General features: G+C 38.9%; 1 protein-coding gene across 1 annotated transcript in view; it reads right to left on the bottom strand.

The window, feature by feature from the left end:
• LOC136342412 (uncharacterized) overlaps window positions 1-18856 on the bottom strand; it is a 195244-nt gene that overhangs the window by 148438 nt on the left and 27950 nt on the right. The window contains exon 2 of the mRNA XM_066288184.1: window positions 17690-17795. Within this exon, the coding sequence (XP_066144281.1) occupies window positions 17690-17771 (82 nt within the window). The 5' untranslated portion in view covers window positions 17772-17795. The remainder of the gene's footprint in view (window positions 1-17689; window positions 17796-18856) is intronic.

The raw sequence follows: 18856 nt of genomic DNA, 5'->3' as shown, positions 1-18856 counted from the left end.
GAAAGGACAGAAGACAGTTGTAACGAAAAATTGGTCATCATATTGGGGATCGTGGAGGACCCTCCCCGGACCACACCTGCTACTTGGGTTTAGGTTTTGTTATTTTTCCCGGATCTCCCTGGTTTTAAATAATAATTGGTTTTGTCAATAGATAAATAGTAAATTGAGTCGATAAATACAAATGCACCTTGCCTCTCGAAGATCTTTACTTTTATGTATGACTGTAAAACTTTTAATCCCCATGGTTTACAGCTGTAATGTATTATTCACAATGATTTATCAGAGCCTTTAGGTCACCAAGATATATCCAGGAATAAATTGTGTAAGAAAATGACCCGCCTTAGGACAGTCCCAAGAATGTATTGCAGTCATTTTAACCGTTAATGGTCCCCACATTCATTCCCAAAAGACTTCTGGTCGTTTGGATGGTAGATACATTTATTAGTTCCACATAGTGACCGAATTTAAGTGTTCCCAACGAAAGTTTCGGCCCGCATTTATTGGCGGGTAGAACTCATAAACGGTTTTAGTGGGGCGCATTTAAAAAAATTGCCCCTTCCAGATAAAATCGAGGATAAAATCTTCCTTTCCTAACGGCCTAATTTTAATATTAACCCCTAAACCCCATTCATTTTTAAAGCTTACTTTACAACCATTTGCAACGTTGTTTAATGCTGACTTTACATGTTAAGCGGTTTTTTTACGCCAAAATAATCAAAATGCCCTTTAATGGGCCCTTTATACAAATAACGGGCGGTGTCGTAAAACAAAATGTGTGCTCACGCAATTTGAATGCCTAATAAAGTGCCACATGAAAGTTTAGTAATTTTTGAGCAAGAAATTTGTCAAACGCCCCAAATGCCGACAATCCAACCCTCTGCATGACAAAGATTACTTCGCCCCCTGGCTATAATAGCTGAAGCATGTGTTGACAGAAACTTTGTAATCGAACTAAGTTTAGCTTCCCGGGCCCGGGTATTTAATAAAGAAATTCGCACCACGGCAGGGCCGAGGCATGAGACACGACCACCGCCCTTTCCCATTCTCCTCCTCTTCCTCCTCCTACCCTGGAGGAGGTATTTCAGATCGAGATAAGTAGATTCCCGGCGAAGTTGCACGATTTTAGCGTGAAACTAAGTGCGAAGGCGATAAGGAAATATTTTTAGCGTAATAATTATATTGTCGTAATTTGACCGTTATGAAAGTTGGCGCTCTCGGTGTGGGAAAACGTTTATAATTCCCTTTGTCGCCCTACATTTTGACAAATTTCCATTTATCGTTTTTAGTACATTATGGCCAAAGCCAATTCAATTTATTTCGTATTTTTCACCTGTTAAAATATACATTGAAAAATTCGTACCAAAGCGCAATCGAATATTCAAAGCGACCCTAAAATAGCAATTTTGAAATATGTTCAAGTTATTATGCGGAGTAACACTAGGTAACGTCCGCTTTCGATTATATAATCCGGGCTTTATCAAGGAAATCCATTTATTCAGCTGTATTTTTATGTTCAAGTAAAGTTTGATTAATTTTTTCGCCACTCGATTTGTATAAACCGAGCACTATGAAATTACTGCTTTCGATATGGATGTGCTGGCTCAATATTATTTTTATGAGCAAGGCACCATTATGCCGTAATCATTATGTATTATGAACTTCGACGCTTCATCCCCCCCGTTCCCCCACCATCCCCCCATCTTTTTTCAAGTTTTAGATAGAAGTTTGGCTAAAGCTGCTAGAACGACGTGCTATGTCTAGAGCTTAACACTAATTCCCACTTTCGTTTTTTTTTTAGGCGACTTTGCAATTTTTATTACCTTTGCGAAGCCTCTGCTGGCCCCCCATAAGGAAAAGGGCATTTTCTTGCCCCACCACATTTGTTGCGATCTTTTCCTGATGCTACAATTTTCTTGTCATACGCAGCTTTGATCGCAATCTACTATTCATGTACAGGATGTAACGTATCACCGTGGAAGTGTTTCAGGGAGCAATAGTACTATGCAAAATAATTATAAAATGCTAATAGACCTATGGACAAAAACGCAACCATTTTCGATATACAAAGTGGCAAAGTTTCACGATTTTTGTTGTGCGTTGTATAATGTTGACATTACCAACCTCATTACAGGCTGGGAAATATCATATTAAATACCTTTAATTCTCGGGCTCATTTCCCGTACTCATTTCCCGTCCCGATTTCCAAGCCATTTTAATTAATTTCTAGCATTGTTCCGAAGAAACTGTTTGCTGGGTTCTTCAAAAAAGGCCATTGGAGCATTTTTCGAGCTCGAATTATTTATCTTTACGGCAAGAAATGATCTATTGATTAGATTCATGACTTTTATTTATCCGCAGAAACCCATAAAAATAGTTTTACTGAAGACCCGGCTCGTCGTTTGCTGTTGATGGGTTTTTTTCGGTTGACGCTATGGTCTTTGTATCTCGTTGTCTTGCTGGATTAGCCCAAGAGCGGCAACAACAGCGAACGAACGATGTGAAACAACGGAGTTTATAAATCCAGCTTTAATCCCAATTTTAAGTACATATTATGGTTGTAAGTAATAGTACGTTATACACCAAAGTTGTGAAGTCATTATAATATTACTTGAACGACAAGTTTAAATCCCGAAGCGCACAGCGCTTCGGGATCTATGGCGTGAGGGTCATAATTACTTCACCACCGCGATGTATGTATATGTGACTTTTTCCCCTATTAAATTTAATAATGTTACTATACCTCACCTAAATTAAGCATGAATTAAATCGGACACAGGAAAAGGTCCAATCAAATGAAACGTCCACAGTGACGTCCCGCTTGGCATTCATGTCCATGACAACTATAAATAAATCAACAGTGGGATGATGACGACATTGTGGCCGATTAGCTCGCTAGGTAAATAATGAGCCGTATGCGTGTCATTATTAATATATTATTAAACTGTTTTAGGGAGAAGGGCAGAAAACGGACTTCGTAGTCATTCGACACGCGTCACGATGATGTCTTTAAAAGTGATTAGTGGGAAAAATAGTGCACAAACCGCATAATGGAAAGTTTCATTACAATCTCCAGAACGCTTTCTATCTCGCTATGTAATATAATATTAGGTATTTTTCAAGAGACAGTAATTTTCAGTAATGGAACTCTCAAGTATGCGCGTTGGCGATACGCTCTTTTTTAATTCATTTATTCTGAATCTAAAATAAATAATCTCGTAAATTATTATAAACAGTTCACAAACACTAATTAAGTGTCTAAACCTGTGCTCGAAAACTGGAATAAATTGATTAAAAAGCTCATTCTGGCAGTTGATTGTTCCATTACTAAACATTACTCTGCGCCTGGAAGATACCTATTATTTCTCGTTCGAAATTCCCTTGCAGCACATTCCTTGACCCCTTTTTTGAAAATGTGGTACTCGGTTGTTATAGATAACTCCCACTCAATTCTCGAATGATTTTGAATCTCGCTCACTCACTCACTGTGAGACAGCAACAGAATTTTAGACCTTACCGCATTGGCCCATTTCGCTCTTAATGTTTTTAATCATTAACCACATTTGCTATTTTTATTTATATTTGTGTGATTTTAAAATAATTGTCAAGTTAATTTTCAAGTTCTATCATTAACTGCGAATTTCACCTCTCAGTGGTTGATCATGGCTTTATTTGTTATTTTGTTCAGCTTGTTCCGACTCATTTTTTTTTAATTTGATTCAGAATTTAATGTCTGCTGGAGATCGCCGTGTTATTTGTTTTCAACCTTTACTAACAAAGACAAACAAAATAGAAAAAAAAAGCAAATGAAATCTAGACTTGTATCAGCACTACTGTTTTGTTGTTTAAATAATACTCCTGTACACAATTCTGTAAGCTATCCCAACTTCACAAATGGGTTGAACAGCTGAAGTTCAAAATTACAGCGGCTTTTCCTGCGAGTTTCCGCATATATACAACTTTATCCCTTTTTAAAATTAGACTCAATTTATCATTAACCTTTAAAATCCTTTTGGATATATATACATTTATATATATAAATGATTACAGCATGTAAATAATAACGGATAAAATATGATGCTCAAAATTGGCCTTTATTAACTCGCCATTGTTGCAGAAAGGACTATGAGAGTAAGACCTAATACCATATGATAAATTTCGTGGGTTTAAGGGATGAACTAAATGTTAAATAAAATCGTTGGTGTCTGTCTACATTTTTATTTATTTGGGTCTATAGCCACGGGCCCTAATAGAACATTCATATTTAACTTAGGGAGCTCTGGCTCTTAGTTATAGAAGGATAATTTGATTTAGCGTCACGTTGCGTGAATGTAACAGGCAACTAAAATGATTTCTTAGCACATCCCAGTGGATAAATAAAATTAGGAGAAGTAATTCGAGAGGAATCTGTGATAATGACTAGCCATTAGCGTGCCCCGTTTGAAATCCTTAATTCAGTTGATTGAGCCCCTAAATAACGGGATGTTCGCGAAATTTCACTCGAGAGAGTCTAGAGAGGAACGAATTTTTGAGTAATTTAATTGTGATCAACTGAAGGATATTTAAAACGGTCGCATAAATCAACATAATTTTCGTGGGTCAAGCGTATAAAATGAATTCGCGCTCCACGTGCATGAAGGGATAGGAAGTCCAGTTCAACAAATTGGACTACCCAGACCATAAGTCGCACTTTATTTCAAATTTTAGGTCAAAGGTACGTCGTATATAAACTCGTCAGCTATTGCCTATGTTTGATGGTAATTGGTCTGATGAACGCCCTACGTCTACGATTCATCGCCTACTGAGTCTACTGTATGATTTTTTTTTACTCACCCGTTATCCCACCCCAGCAATAGAAGCTTCCATTCAAAATAAGCGCTCATAAAGCCACAGGAATCTTTCTTCGTAAAGCATATTCTCCTTAATGAAATTACTTTAACGAGAAAAATGCTCAACAACTTATGAAGCGAAGAGGGATTTTCCAAATCCCCTCCTTCAGCTTCATTTCACCCTTTCTCCGCAATATGTAAAAAGGGACATTTCTGTAAATGTTAGCGCAAATGGCGAGAATGGTGTGTACGTAATAACCTACATGGGGACAGGGGCATATAAAGGAGGGTGGCAATCTGGGGTCTCTGACCTCAGACAACAGACCTGTTGTTAATGTCCCCCTAGGGTGGTATGTGTGAGAGACTTCCATAACTATTGTGGCCATTAGGCCTTCTCGATACTGCGCGTGTACTACATTATAAAAAAAACTCAAGCCGCAACAACAATGCCCTTCAAACGACTCTAACGAGTTCACATTGTTGCAAGTCAAGTTCAAGTGCCGGATGGTTAAAGTGGTTCCGACATTAAAGCTTATCGGCATATCTAGATGTGTTCTTTGTACCCGGTTGTTCCTGAGAACATGTTCAAGAAGACGGCAGGTTCTTAATGACGCGGACATTTCAAATGGTCTTTCGAAAGCATGTCACGTTATTTGTCAGTCAAACGAACAAGCGATTTAGTTCATTTACTTCTTTTGAGCTTATTAGTGGCTCTTATTAATGGAAAATAAAAATTTTAAATACTAAGTCTGATGGAGAGGGAATTACTAGATGACCCGCCATAAGGGAAAATAAACAAATTTTCTTTACGTCTGCCTTTTTCCTTTTAAAGTTACATATTGCACTTTTCCTTCCTTTAAGTGCCTTTACACTCCTTAATTATACACTGCACTGCGTGGTATATAAATCATACAGAACTTTTATTTCGCAAACAACATTTTCGTGGGCCGTTCTAACATTGGATTAAATTTAAAATTTAAATCCAGGTCGATTTACTTAATGTATGGAAATGTTGTTATCACTCGGGTGTTGGAGCCTTTTAAAAAAATCGCTCGGCCTGATATGATTTATACATATTTCCGTTGGGTTACGGGCTTGCCCCAGCTTGTTTTCCTTTTTTTATGGGTACGTGTTGCATAAGAAGGCTTAATATTGTAAATGGAGGACATGGGCAAATCGTTTACATCGGTACATAACAAACAGAACTCGTATTGAATCAAAATAGGATCTTGATCCTCTGATGCCATGAAATGCCTGAGGTTGCACGAGGGGTTTCATAAATTTTTATGCCTCTCCAATTCAATATTATTTTCACTCCTTCCTTCCTATCTGAACTTACGAATACTTCACATATGAATTACTATATATAACTTCTTCATCTCAAAAATTTTCCTGAGAACTTTCCATGGTACCCAACTTTAAGCACTTTTGAAATTTGAAACGCCGATATACATAGAGAGACATGCTCATGTCTAAATTCACCAGTTATTGAGATATTTGCGCTATATGGCAATTAGAGTGGCTTGCTAAATCGCCTGACCTCACCCTATGGACTTTTTTTTTAATGTGAAATAGAGTGTATGCAAATAAACGCAATAATATAGAAAAGTTGAAAAGTAAAATTACTCAAGAAGCAAAACAAGTGCATCTCCAAATGACAAAAAAAACGTTCATGACGAATTTGAATTGGGGCTTACTCACTGCCAGGTTAGTCCAGGTTAGGGTTGGGTCAACAGGGCACAGGTCGAACATTAAATGTATTAAATTATGATAGTTTATGTTGTTATTTTTTTTAAGTATTAATAGTTCCTTCGATATTCCTATTTTTGTAATTTTTTTCGGAAACTGTTGCATTTAGACACGAGTATGTCACGTGAAATATGTTCAGAATTTTTCAAAAAACTCAAAAGCGTCATAATATGCATAGGGCCCCATAAGAAAAAAGTGAAAAAGTATATTTATCTACTACATTGGTGGTCCTGTATACATGTGTGTTACATTAAAAAATACACGACTAAAAACAATATTTGATGTGTTCCAGCATTTTCACGAAAATATTTGCTTGAATTTTTAACGAATTTATGCAGGTCTTTTGGTCCTCTATGTATAAGAGCAATTGGCTAAAAACCGATCCACTTAATCGCTTCAATGGACGCTATCAGCCGACACTAGACATTTTACTTTATCTCTTTTAATTCTCGAGATCTGGACTAATTTAATAACGATTTTCGTCATTTTGAAGGAGCCTTGGAAGTTCTTAAAATGATATTTTTAAGGCTCCAGGTTTTCGATTGAGGCTTCTAGGATCAATATAGGACCCGTATCTGTTGACTAAAGCGATAGACGGCACTTCAAATTTTCTAATTTTCCTGAAGACTTCAAAAAAGGGAAAAGGAAGAACCTTTTTTCAAATTTTCAGCTCCAATATCTTGTGTGCACCAAGGGCAATTGCATTCGCCTTGATCAGCTCTATCCGTCGCACTAAAGGTGTGGTTCTATCTCTTGATGAGAGCAGATAATTGAATTCACTCATCCACCACCATTTTAACCAACAGGCTAGGAGGGCAAAGAATTTCAATTGAAAATTGAATTTCCATAAGCGACATTAAAAGGCGAGAAAGTCGTCACAAATTCCTGGAACAGAAGCTGGATGGTCCTGAAGGTTTTGTAAAAGCGATTTGTGAAGGAAACTACTAACGATACTAGAAATCCGATAAAGAGTATAAAACGGAATAGATGAAAATTTTCAAATTCCAACGAAAGTTTTCTGTTCTAGTGAGGCTCGAAAGAACTGAGATCAAAAAACGAAATTGCAATGATAAATAGTTAAACATTGTGCTTGGGACCATATATCCTACTCAAATTTGAAAAATTGAGCTCCTGCAATTCGTATTCAAGTCTCTTTCAGAATATTCAACCACAAATCAGAATTTAATGGAATTAAGGTTAGTTCAGATTAGCATGGAAGCTTCGGAAATTCAATTCTTAATGCAACAGAAATTGAACAAATCTAGCAGTCCTTAATAGACCCATGGACCATTTGAAGTTCCTGGAACAAAGGAGCACGAAGGACTTGAACTTATCTACCACATGCTTTATGAACGGAACTGTTTTATGGTTGGCTACATTTAGCTTTGATATGAGAAGAATGGGGGTAACTGATTTACGGTAATAAATTTGCGAAAAATGGCGTCCAAAATCAATATAAAAAAAACTTAAATTATTTTAACGATTGATGAAACTACTCGAAATCACCGGGCCGCATACGTTTATAACGAAAGTTCTCCTGCCCGGATCAGACCAAACAATGGACCATTATGGTTCGGTACCTCTGTTGTTTGGGTGTACTGAACCAGGAACGAACCAGACAGTTGTAGGATCCTTTATAAAAATATATTCGGTCTGCAATTTGATCTTAGAATCGACTCATTAGTCGAAACGAAGCCACTGCTCTTCTATTCTCAAATGAAATAATGTACAACTTTTTTAACCTAATTCGTCTAGAAGATGTTCCCAATCGAACTGCAATATTACGCCCCTAGAAATTGGAAGTAACTCCATCGCAAACTGAATATTTCAGACTGCTTTAACTCCAAAACAGAAATTGTTCGAATTCCAAGAATCCTTAGAAGCCGAAAAACTATTTAAAGCCTCTGGAATACTGGTCCAAGAGAAGCCCCAACCTCTATGTCTGCCTTTTAGGAAAGAAAAACGCCTCGACTATTTTACAAGAAAATCCAGAAATTTGAAGAGTTTCAACGCGAGGATTAATGGTGCACATCCTAGTCAGAAGCGGATTGGTGCGGATCAATCAAAAGAGGGATCTACTTCCTTATAGAATTTAGAATATAAAAATTTTCTTAAGCTGTTTTGGAACCCTCACCATCAAGATCCGGTATCGTTTGCCTTTTTATTCCGCGTAACATTAGGTCGAATCACTTTTTTTAAGTCTCCTAAAGTGGTTTCTTGTGTCAAACCGCACCACAATACGTTTTTATGCTCACTCTTATATTAACAACTCTAAAGTGTTTTGGCTTGATTTTCTAACTTCCCATTTACCGCTTTAATTCGCCTTTTTTACATCATGCTTTAAACAGCTTTTCCCCCTTCAAACGGCGAACAATTTAGCTCAAATAGACTCGTTTGGAGATAAAATGCAATCTAAATTCATTTCGTGAACGCTTGTATCGCTCTATAAGAAACAAAATAATAAATATTATCTTAATTTCTCAAGAAAACCGCGGAGGTAATTACTCCAAGGCACCAAACGAATTCCCAAGCAAGGCGATTCAGACTGAACTCATCGCGAATCGCAACGGAGTGGGGAGAGGGAGGGGGGAATAGGTAGCTTTAGCACCAGTTTCTCAGAAATTCTGTTTAGAAGGCGGTTGTTCTGAACATTTCAAACGTGCCTTTACAACACCACTTCCAGGATGATTTTTGTTTTTTCTCCGGCCGTAAACGAGGTACTTTATGTGGAAAATTCAAGATAAGAGCGGTTGCTAAAACTCCCCTCGATGATCCACTCCCTTTATCTTATCGTGGTCGAGTTGCAAGTCGATACACATTATTTCCGCTGACGTCCATTTCCTTTTCCGTGCAGACACCGTCATTTATCGGGAACTTACATTAATTTCAAATCAAGAGAGAAAACTTACGTTCCAGCTTTATCGACTTATACCCACTTCGTGTGTCGGGGCCAGGTCAGGTAATGGTAATTAAAGAGGGTCTTATTGCCACAGACCTATGGGGTCACTGAAGAACTCACAATTATTTTAGCTTGTTCCAAGATTTCTGGCATGCAACTTTGTCATTTTTCTTCGTGCTTAATCGATTCTGACCCCATCCTGCCCTTGTCACTGGGCTCATCCATAAGTAATTTGTCCTGGGATGCGATCGAAACTGAGAGAGGGGGCGTATATCGAGCACAACTCCCCTCGTGGCAACGAACTTTTGATGGTCCTTCTAATTGAAATTGGGTTTATTGATGTTTACGATTGCCCTCTACAGAATCGCTCTTCGCGAAGGGCAAACTTTTTCCGAAAAGTCGCTCCTCCATTGTGGGCTCCATCAGGTACCGAAAGTTCTCTTTTGAAACGGGGGCTTATTTCAGGCGGAAAACGGTATTTTCGCAAACTTTGACTCAAACTACTGCGGTCGCCGGTTATTCGAGAATTATAAACTGAAATCGGTTTGAGAACAGTCCGTTTTCCCCAGCTAGTTAAACTAGTTTGTTTAATACATGTTTCATTCCGGCGAGCAGTCGTCTGAATTCATATCGAGGCATCCGACGAAAACCGCACTGTTTAAATGCTCAAATTACTGGTGATTTTCCGCTAATACACTTTAACTTTTGTCGGAAAACGAATACGTTTTAATAGCTTTTATGCAAATCTCGTATTAGAGCCGAGAGAGGAGCCCTGAAGCTTCGTAGTCGCTCGATAATAATTATTGGTGGCGACAGAAAAAAATCTTGATAGCTTCGAATCTTCACAGTTTCACATTACGATCGCAATTAATTCAAAAAATCCCGTCGAATTCTGCTTTTTTAAATCCAAGCAAAAGTGGCCCTAACCGGAGGATAGAGCCTGCTGGTAACTTTCCCAGTTCTGCCATCATGATCTCTTTACCTCACTCTATCGTATTTTCGTCCTTTTTTTGAATTGATTGCGTCCTTTTTATAACCTCCTGGATTAGACGCGATAACGAATCAACATGTCCACAATCGTCCGTTTAGATGTAGGTATTCGATATCAAAGCGGTGTTCAATCAGCCGGATAACTCAACACCGAAGGGGAGTAGCAGTACAATCAATCGCTTAGGACTTTCATGTTGAATGAAGATTGAAGAGTGCATTCAATGGGCGTTGGTCGGTTTGAATGAAAAAAATTATGAAACGTTTCAGAGGAGTCATAACCTCCTTCTTAGTCTGCGAACAAATGCTCACACAAAGATTTGTTCACATTATGGAACAATGCATTCTCCATGCGGGGATCTTTGCAGTAAACAATTCACTTTGTGGAGAATTGAAGTGAACCAGCACGTTTTTACTGTCGTGAAGTCCAACCGAAGAGAGATACCTCAAGTGTATCTCTTCAATTAAGATCGCCTGGACAAGGCGACTGGACAGAACTGACACCGAGGAAGGTCATTCAACCGGATCTTTGCGGTGATGAATCGGTTGGCGAATATCTCTTGGTAATTTTTCGTTTCCAGGAAAGCCCGACATTTGTTCTGGTAAGAAAGACTGCAAGAAGCCCTGATGAATTTCATCCTTTCTCTTCCTATATATACACAAACTCTTTCGTTACCTATTGACCATAAATTACAATTAGATACCTCATAGATCGGATTTGCAGTTCGCAAGCTCAAGACATGCACATTTCCAAGAGACAGGTCCTTAGGATTTTTAATTTAAATTTTTACCATCCAGATAACACTGATCCAAGCTAAATTAAATAGCCCTGAAATGGCTCTATCAGCCTCAAAATAGGCGCAAACATAACGCTTACGCATGTTATTAATATTAAGAATTTTCGGACATCCTATATAACGCACCCAGAAATGAAGAACAACTGCCTCTAAGTCAATACGTTTAAACAACTTGCAGTTTAATGGCTGTTTCATATGCGTCAAGACTCGCACACGGGCTCATACTCACACTCAAATGAGCGCAGCCTCCATTTGGATAAATAGGAGTGTGGCGCTCACTTTAGTGTGAAAACACTGTTTACTTTTAAATGCATTATATTTTGAGTTTTGTTTGGGTGTCGCCATAGTACGACACGGCCCTTATGCTTTCCGGAAAAGGACCCCTCACCAATATATTTTTCCTGCATAAATGGAGATACTTTCTTCATTTATTTAAACTCAACAGATGTTCTAAATTACTTATAAATTTCCTCAAAGCCGGAAACCTCTGCTAACTGATATTATCTAATCCAGAAAAACTTCAGTGGAAACGCCATGATTCTAATTGCAATAGAATTTATGTCCGAGTTGCAGGCATATAAGAATGCCGGTCATCCCAGTATACAGTTAATAGTTTGAATCTTTGCATGTGTATCGAATTAGGTGGCACGTACGTGTTTACGATGAGTGGAAGACCGTAATATTCAAATAACAAAGACAAAGATATAATATGAATACAGACTAGACTAACGGATCAAAATGGCTAATAGGAGTGTATATGGGCTGAAGAAAGATGGTGGAATGAACTTAACGTCTTTGAGAATAAATAGTTATGGTGTTTTTTATTTTATTTTTCTAATGTTTAGTTAATAAATTAATAGTCCTTAATCTCCTCATTTTTTACCCACCTTCGTTAGAACAGCTTCTTCATTTCAATCTAAAAATATAAAATATTTGACACGCCACTGATCATACTTTTTGTTGACCTTGCATTGATTTGAGGCATACGGTTCGTATGTACAACATCCATGCAAAGATCTAAACTACGAACTATATCAAAGCATAAGAAATTCTAGCACCCCACATATGGATTTCTCACATTTTAGGATCTTTTTATAAATTACTCTATCAACCGCTATGCAGTACCGGCCTTATGGTGCAAGGCGAGGCTGAGGGCCCAGGGTCCCCAACTTGCTCGAGCCTGCTCTGTCTTTGTGAAAATTCAAGACATCAGCTAATGTTCTCAAGAAGTACTTAATCATACAGCCTTTAACGAAACGAAGGCGCATAAAAACCGAACTCTCAATGAATTTGGCCATCTCCCCCATACGGGGTATCAGCAAGTGGGCATTGTTCTGATTGCTGGCGAAATCAGCATTTAAGTTAATATTTTCATTACGACTAACCGTTGTGCTAGTTAATTCTGACAATTTCATTGGGGCCAGAGTAGACTAACTGTCTCTCTGATACGAAATTATCAAATCAAGATTTGTCCGGACCTGGATGAGAGTGAAAGGGATGGAACGAAGAAGAGGATATGGATGGGAAGTGTATCCAGGAAGACGAACGAAATTTCTTTAGATTTCGCGGTGTAGCGCGTGGTCTCATATCGCGGCAGACAGTTCTGCTTTATACAATTCAATTTTTCCTGCGAATCCCCTGATGTACTACTCCCTTGAACCAAATTATTTCCATAATGGTCAAAATCAGAACAAAACCTTTCGTATTTTCATATAAAAGGGGAAAAACATAAAATTCGAGTCCGAACTGAACAACAGAGAGAATAGGGGCACGCTGCGGGTATACGAAACAAATGCGCAAAGCGAATTAATGGAAAACAAGTCCAGCACAAAGAGTGCCCTGCCGGGTGGGAAAGTAAAACGATGTGTCTTTGTTAATTGTATAATGACCACGTTCAAATGTTTCCGGAGACCTGCCCGCGCGATCCCATGCCAGGCCCGCCATGTTGCCATATTATTAAATACGGCCCTCTTTGAATTAAATTATGAATTTTATTCTTCACCGGGTCAGTTCGGTAAAGTCTGCCAGATTATATCGATGAAGATTAACAGGGGCATTGGCGAGCTTTAAGTGAAATTAAATTTTGTTGTCAGCCTAAAAATTGAAACCCCAACAAATGCTAAATTCAATTGTTCAAGCTCCATAGATTCGCGCTGCTCGGAAATTTCCCAAATCCTATAATTAGCACACAAACAGGCAATATTACATCAGTTTTTTGTCCAGCTGCCATCTTGGATCCGCGGAACGTTCATAGTACCCCCCCGACCACTTGGATCCCGCTGGATTTCAAACCATGTTGCTTCAACGTTCCTTCGATCGCTGAATGAAATTTCTGCGAAACTCCTTCAGATCCAACCGTGGGTGAATCATGCGCGCTAGAACGTCTTTTGGCACTGTAGTACGCTTTATGAACTTGCTGCTGCGCTGTCTACGCATGTCTTCTCAGAGGTTAGACGTTAGATGCACCAGATGTTTTGTTTGTGCTTAAGTGGCGTGCGACTGCGCAATGGCTTCAAGGACAAAAAGAAGTAAATACATAATAAATGGTCCAAAGCAGGCTCAATAGACGTATGAGCTCACCCATACCAAAAAATAACATTTACGTTTCTGGCTGGGGCCTTCTCTGGCTTCTCTCTTCACCTTTGACCGAGCTTAAGCAGCAATCTCTTTTTTCACTTCCGCGGTATGAAATTCAATTAAACCGTCCCTGTCCATTGTATGTAATATATTCCGATTTGCTTACTCTCATGTCCAATTTATCCGGAAACCGGATCCCGAACCGTAACTAGACACGTAAGCTAATATAAGTCAGTTGCAGAAGCAAACAAACGGACGTAAAATTCGCACGGATAAACAAATGTCCGAGCATTTCGCGGAAGAATGGTTCATTTGCTGCAGATTCACCAGGGGTTTCAATTACTTTAGACCGGGGGTGTACACTGGAACAAAGGGCCGCAGTAAATCTACCGAAAGCAATACACAGTTGCATTGTTCTGACGAAAGGAGGATCAAAGTATGTAGACATTTCAATAAGTTTTTAAAATAAAAAGAATGATGAAAAATACTTTAAACTTACCCATCAGATTTGTTTGGACGCAGCGGACTTCGCCAAATTAATTGATGAAGCGATGAGAGCCATGAGATAAGAGCAGAATGGCTTCGAACTCATCTGGAGTTTCATAGTGGCAATGAAGACATTCTGAGACTGGCAAACGCAAATCGTAGAGAAAATTCATTAATTCGGATTACAAAATTGATTTCTGTTATTATTTTCCTGTGCGAAATTTCGTCTTTTTATAACTCTATTACCACAAACTCGTTTATTTTTGGACAACTTACGAAAACTCTCCGATATAATTCACCTCGGACATGAGAAAGTTCGACCACAGGGCAGCTAAGAAAGTTCCCTACGTTCCTTAATGATTGATTATATACACATTATTTTTAAATATTCAACCGGCATATTAATCTCCCATCTGGTAGGTTTTCGGTCGATTTGGTTGTCTGCCCAAACAACGATGTCTTAATTGAAGTTTTATGTTCATGGTTTAGGGGGAACATTAATTTCTATTTTGATTAAAAAAAAAACGCGCTGTGTCGGTGATTATGGCTGATTAATATTTGTCACGATATAGAGATATTAATTTATTTAAATTACGCCGCCAGTTAGGGTCTTTCGAAGGTTTGTTGCCGGCTACAAAGCACCACTTTAGTATGAAGTGTGATTCGATTTTCTTCATTGACAGTCGGGAGGCTCCATTTCGGTACCCGATTAATATTTTCTTTTGTAGTGGGGTAGAAGATCGATATTGAGTTAATTTTATGATATTTTAATAGCTGAGCTTTTCACATTTTATTTCCGGCGAGAGCTGAGTTTGGCAGCAAATGAAGCACAAATAACCTCCGAAATTTTCGGTACATTTATCTCGAGAAAATGTAAAGAACACAAATCATAAAGACAGCTCTTAGGATGAGCAAACTATTCATCTTCAGAGTTGAGCTATAGGTGCCGTTCATCATGAAGTAACTAGAAACCAGATTGTTAATTTGCTATAGAAATTATGGCTGGTTTCATCAGTTTCAGTGAGAAGCTTTTGCGACGAACTGGTTTTCCTTTAGACTACAGTGACAGCCTGTTTCCTCGCCATTCCTAGATCCAGTCAACAACAAATTAACTGATAAGTTATTAACTGGACAGTTAATCAGTTTTTATAAGTTTCATTGACTTATCACAAGATCATCCCGGCAGTTTTAATACTGTCTGTGAATACAGACCTCTTCATTTTTGAGAGGGTTCTTCTTCAAACCCTGCGTTGGAAAACCTTCACGCAATATTCTCTGTCATTTAGAGTCACTAAGAATTAAGTTTTTTACTAAAATAGTGAGATTTTTCAAATACAAATCGATAAATAAAGAGCGTATTTTATCTTCGTTTTCCCTAAATCTCTAAAAATTCTAATTTTTACGCCTATAACGATTTTCTACCAAACCGATTTGAATTACGTATCTGTCTGCCTGAACTGAAGAAATTTTACTGCTTCGTTACTGACTTGCAGGCCGGATCTTTCATCCACGAAAATTCTTGAAAACTGATATCTCTACCACTAGCACTGCTATTCTCAACTCAATCGCACTTTACTTGGGAACCGCCTTAAGTTGTATATAGAGCTTAACGAACCAACTTTCGCTGTATTAATTATCGCTGAGAACATGCCCTCTTCATTATATTTTAAATGTAAGAAGCTCTTATTCGTCACTATCCTCACTTATCCGCAGTAGGGCCCAAGTATTAATGTGTTGGCAACCTAAACTGCAAACTAATTTCCATAGAAACGTTGAAATTGTGAATGGATATGTGTCAGATTTTTGGTACCTTAAAGAACTATTCAATGTTAATGCTAAGATCACCTGAATAATAAATTGGCCTCAATAATAGCTTAAGAGAAGCAACAAAAATATCTGTTTTTATTTCCCAATAATAAGTAACCGTACTCTTCAAATGGAAAATCGCCTCAAGTTCCAAACTTTTCAAAAACTCTTTATCCATGGATGGGTTAGCATCCAGATATTTTAGAGCCAATAGATCCGAAACCAGTTAAACTTATCTGTAAGATGATTCTCACGCAGACCAAAAATCCGACCACTGCCACCCTTAGGAGACCAATTTTTGGCATGCATATATGGCATCTATTTCAATAGAGCTGCTTCAAACCTCGACTTCTGCTAACCTAAACTAAGTATGACAGAAGATTGCATTACCACGTTGATAAATGTCCCACATTTCAGGCCGTTACTAGTTTCGTACTTGTTGGCTCTCATTAGATTATTGCAGAGCCTCGCGTATGTATCGTTAAAAAGGAGAAAAATATTTTTTAAACTTAGTCTGAGGGCTAATTTCTCTCTAGCCTTGTTCTATATTGCTTTTGTAATTACTATTGGGAAGAAATAAATGAGTATCGTAGAAAGTTACCCTCCCATGTGGATAGAGTATGTCTGGTATTCGTTCCAAAATGTTTATAAATGTGTTATCTCAGGCGAAAGTTAGTTCAGGTTAGAAGTAATGCCTTAGTTCAGTTCCTGACGAGTTCGATATGGGCAACGCGCAGTTTTTTTAGTATGCAGGTACCAGCTATAACCTTACTTAGAACAAGCTCACTAACATTAAACTGAGGGCGGCGGAGGGAAGGTGCTCCGGGTAAATCCCACACTACCCGGTCGTCAGAAAGCCAAGAGTGTCTTTGGAAGATTTCATCTCGTGAGAAAAAAAGGTTAATTCTAGTATTTTGCCTATGCCTAACTTGACATCAGAAAACAACGTCTTGCACTTCCCATATTTTGCAAATTCATGCCTTGACGAACACTTGATCTTATTCTAGTATCCGTTTTTGACAAAGAGCTCGTAAAACAATCGCTTTCAATTCATAACTCCTCAAAACCTTTAAGTCCTGTTTCTCCTAAAGGAAAAGCCAACCGAAAATTCCCAACTTCACCGTTTTATTTACCTCTAAACTTAACTCGGGGAGAACTTTAAATATCGCTCTGTCCGGTTTGAGGCCCTAAGGGAACCGAAACTACCTACAACTACGGCGGAACGTTCAAGAAAACCGCACCGACCGAGTCCTTGTGTGACAGGTTGAGTGGCAGCTGAAACTTTGTTAAAATGCGAAGGAGGAAATACCCCCCCTCCCCCCCCAATGTGCCCCTATCAAAAAAACATCCCCAGAAATAAATAACTTCACTACGCTTTCTGGTTGGATAGGAAAATTTGAGCTATGACTTTGAAGTGAAACCTGGAAGTCTTTTGAAGGGGCTAGAAGGGGAAACTTTGCATTGCTTCTAGCGGGCTAACGCCTAGGTTCTTTTAGTCTTAAGACCGTAATATCGCATTAATTCTTTGCAGGCAGATAAAGAATGTGGGAAATTTCACTTACCTTTTGCCAGCGAGATGGAGGTAGCCAGGAAGTAGACTACGGAGGCCCAGGCAGCAAATTTTAAACTTGTTCCTGCTGACATTCCTGCTAACTTCGGTCGCGGGCCCTGCAACAAAGGGAAAAATACATTTTCAGAATGTTTTATTTCGTTGCAAAATTGTAAAGTTATGTGAGGCAGACAAAGAAAATACGCATAAGTTAAACCTCAAAATATGGCGGTTTCTGTTCGTGGATATATACACAGGCACCCACACACCCCTCCTCTCAGCTGTTGCCTTACAGAAATATACCCTCATAAATGGGAAAGTTTTATATCATTGGGATGACACCTGTCCCTTTTACGCTTAACAAACGCCTCAACAAAAATCAACATTTGCCATTAGACATGAGAGGTGCTTGAGGGGGATAATTCAATGGTTAGTAATACCAAAACCAGTGGCGTTGCTCATTTTCTTTTAGACAAACTACGCTCGATGAGCTATGAGTCCGACTTACTTCCACGCCCCTGTGCCTGAAGCCCCCCCCCCCCTTCCGCGCTCCCTCGAATCCGAATATGATCTTTATCCAGTATATTGACGCAAATCCCCCTAAACATCCCTCTTAGGCAATATAAAAACTGTCGCACGCTCTTTTAATCTGATTTCGCGCTTCCATGTTTGACGACAAACAAAGGACAGTTCATGCGACACTTCATACTTTATGTCGCCGGACAAAGGAGATATATTGCGGCTCCGAGATGGGGGATCTTTTATGAGTCCGATCCAATATGGCTTGACAAATGACCCGCGGCTTTCGGGGACTTTGTATTAAAATTAATATGTCGCGATAAAGGGTTGCGGCCGCGGCAACACCGCCCTCGGAAGAAAGCTGCTTGAGCCCTCAGCTACTTAACATTGGCGCTGTTTGCCGCAAAAACATCGCTCCTTCATCTAATCCGGAACGGGACTAGAAAAGGCCGGATTCCCATAAAAATATGTCGAGCACGTGCCCGCCGGAACCCCCTTATTGTTTCGCCACTTTGGCCCCTTTTTAAGGGGCCCGTTCATCAGGGCTCGTCGCCCCATTAGGTGGTAGATAAATGGGGTTGGTAATGGTATCATTTTTTAGATCGTTAATCTAGACGCTCGCCTGCCTTGCTACACATGTCCGGTCACTGTCACTATTCTT

This window comes from Euwallacea fornicatus, chromosome 12, assembly GCF_040115645.1.
Source record: "Euwallacea fornicatus isolate EFF26 chromosome 12, ASM4011564v1, whole genome shotgun sequence".
NCBI classification, from domain to species: domain Eukaryota; kingdom Metazoa; phylum Arthropoda; class Insecta; order Coleoptera; family Curculionidae; genus Euwallacea; species Euwallacea fornicatus.
This window is presented reverse-complemented; position numbering and strand designations above follow the sequence as displayed.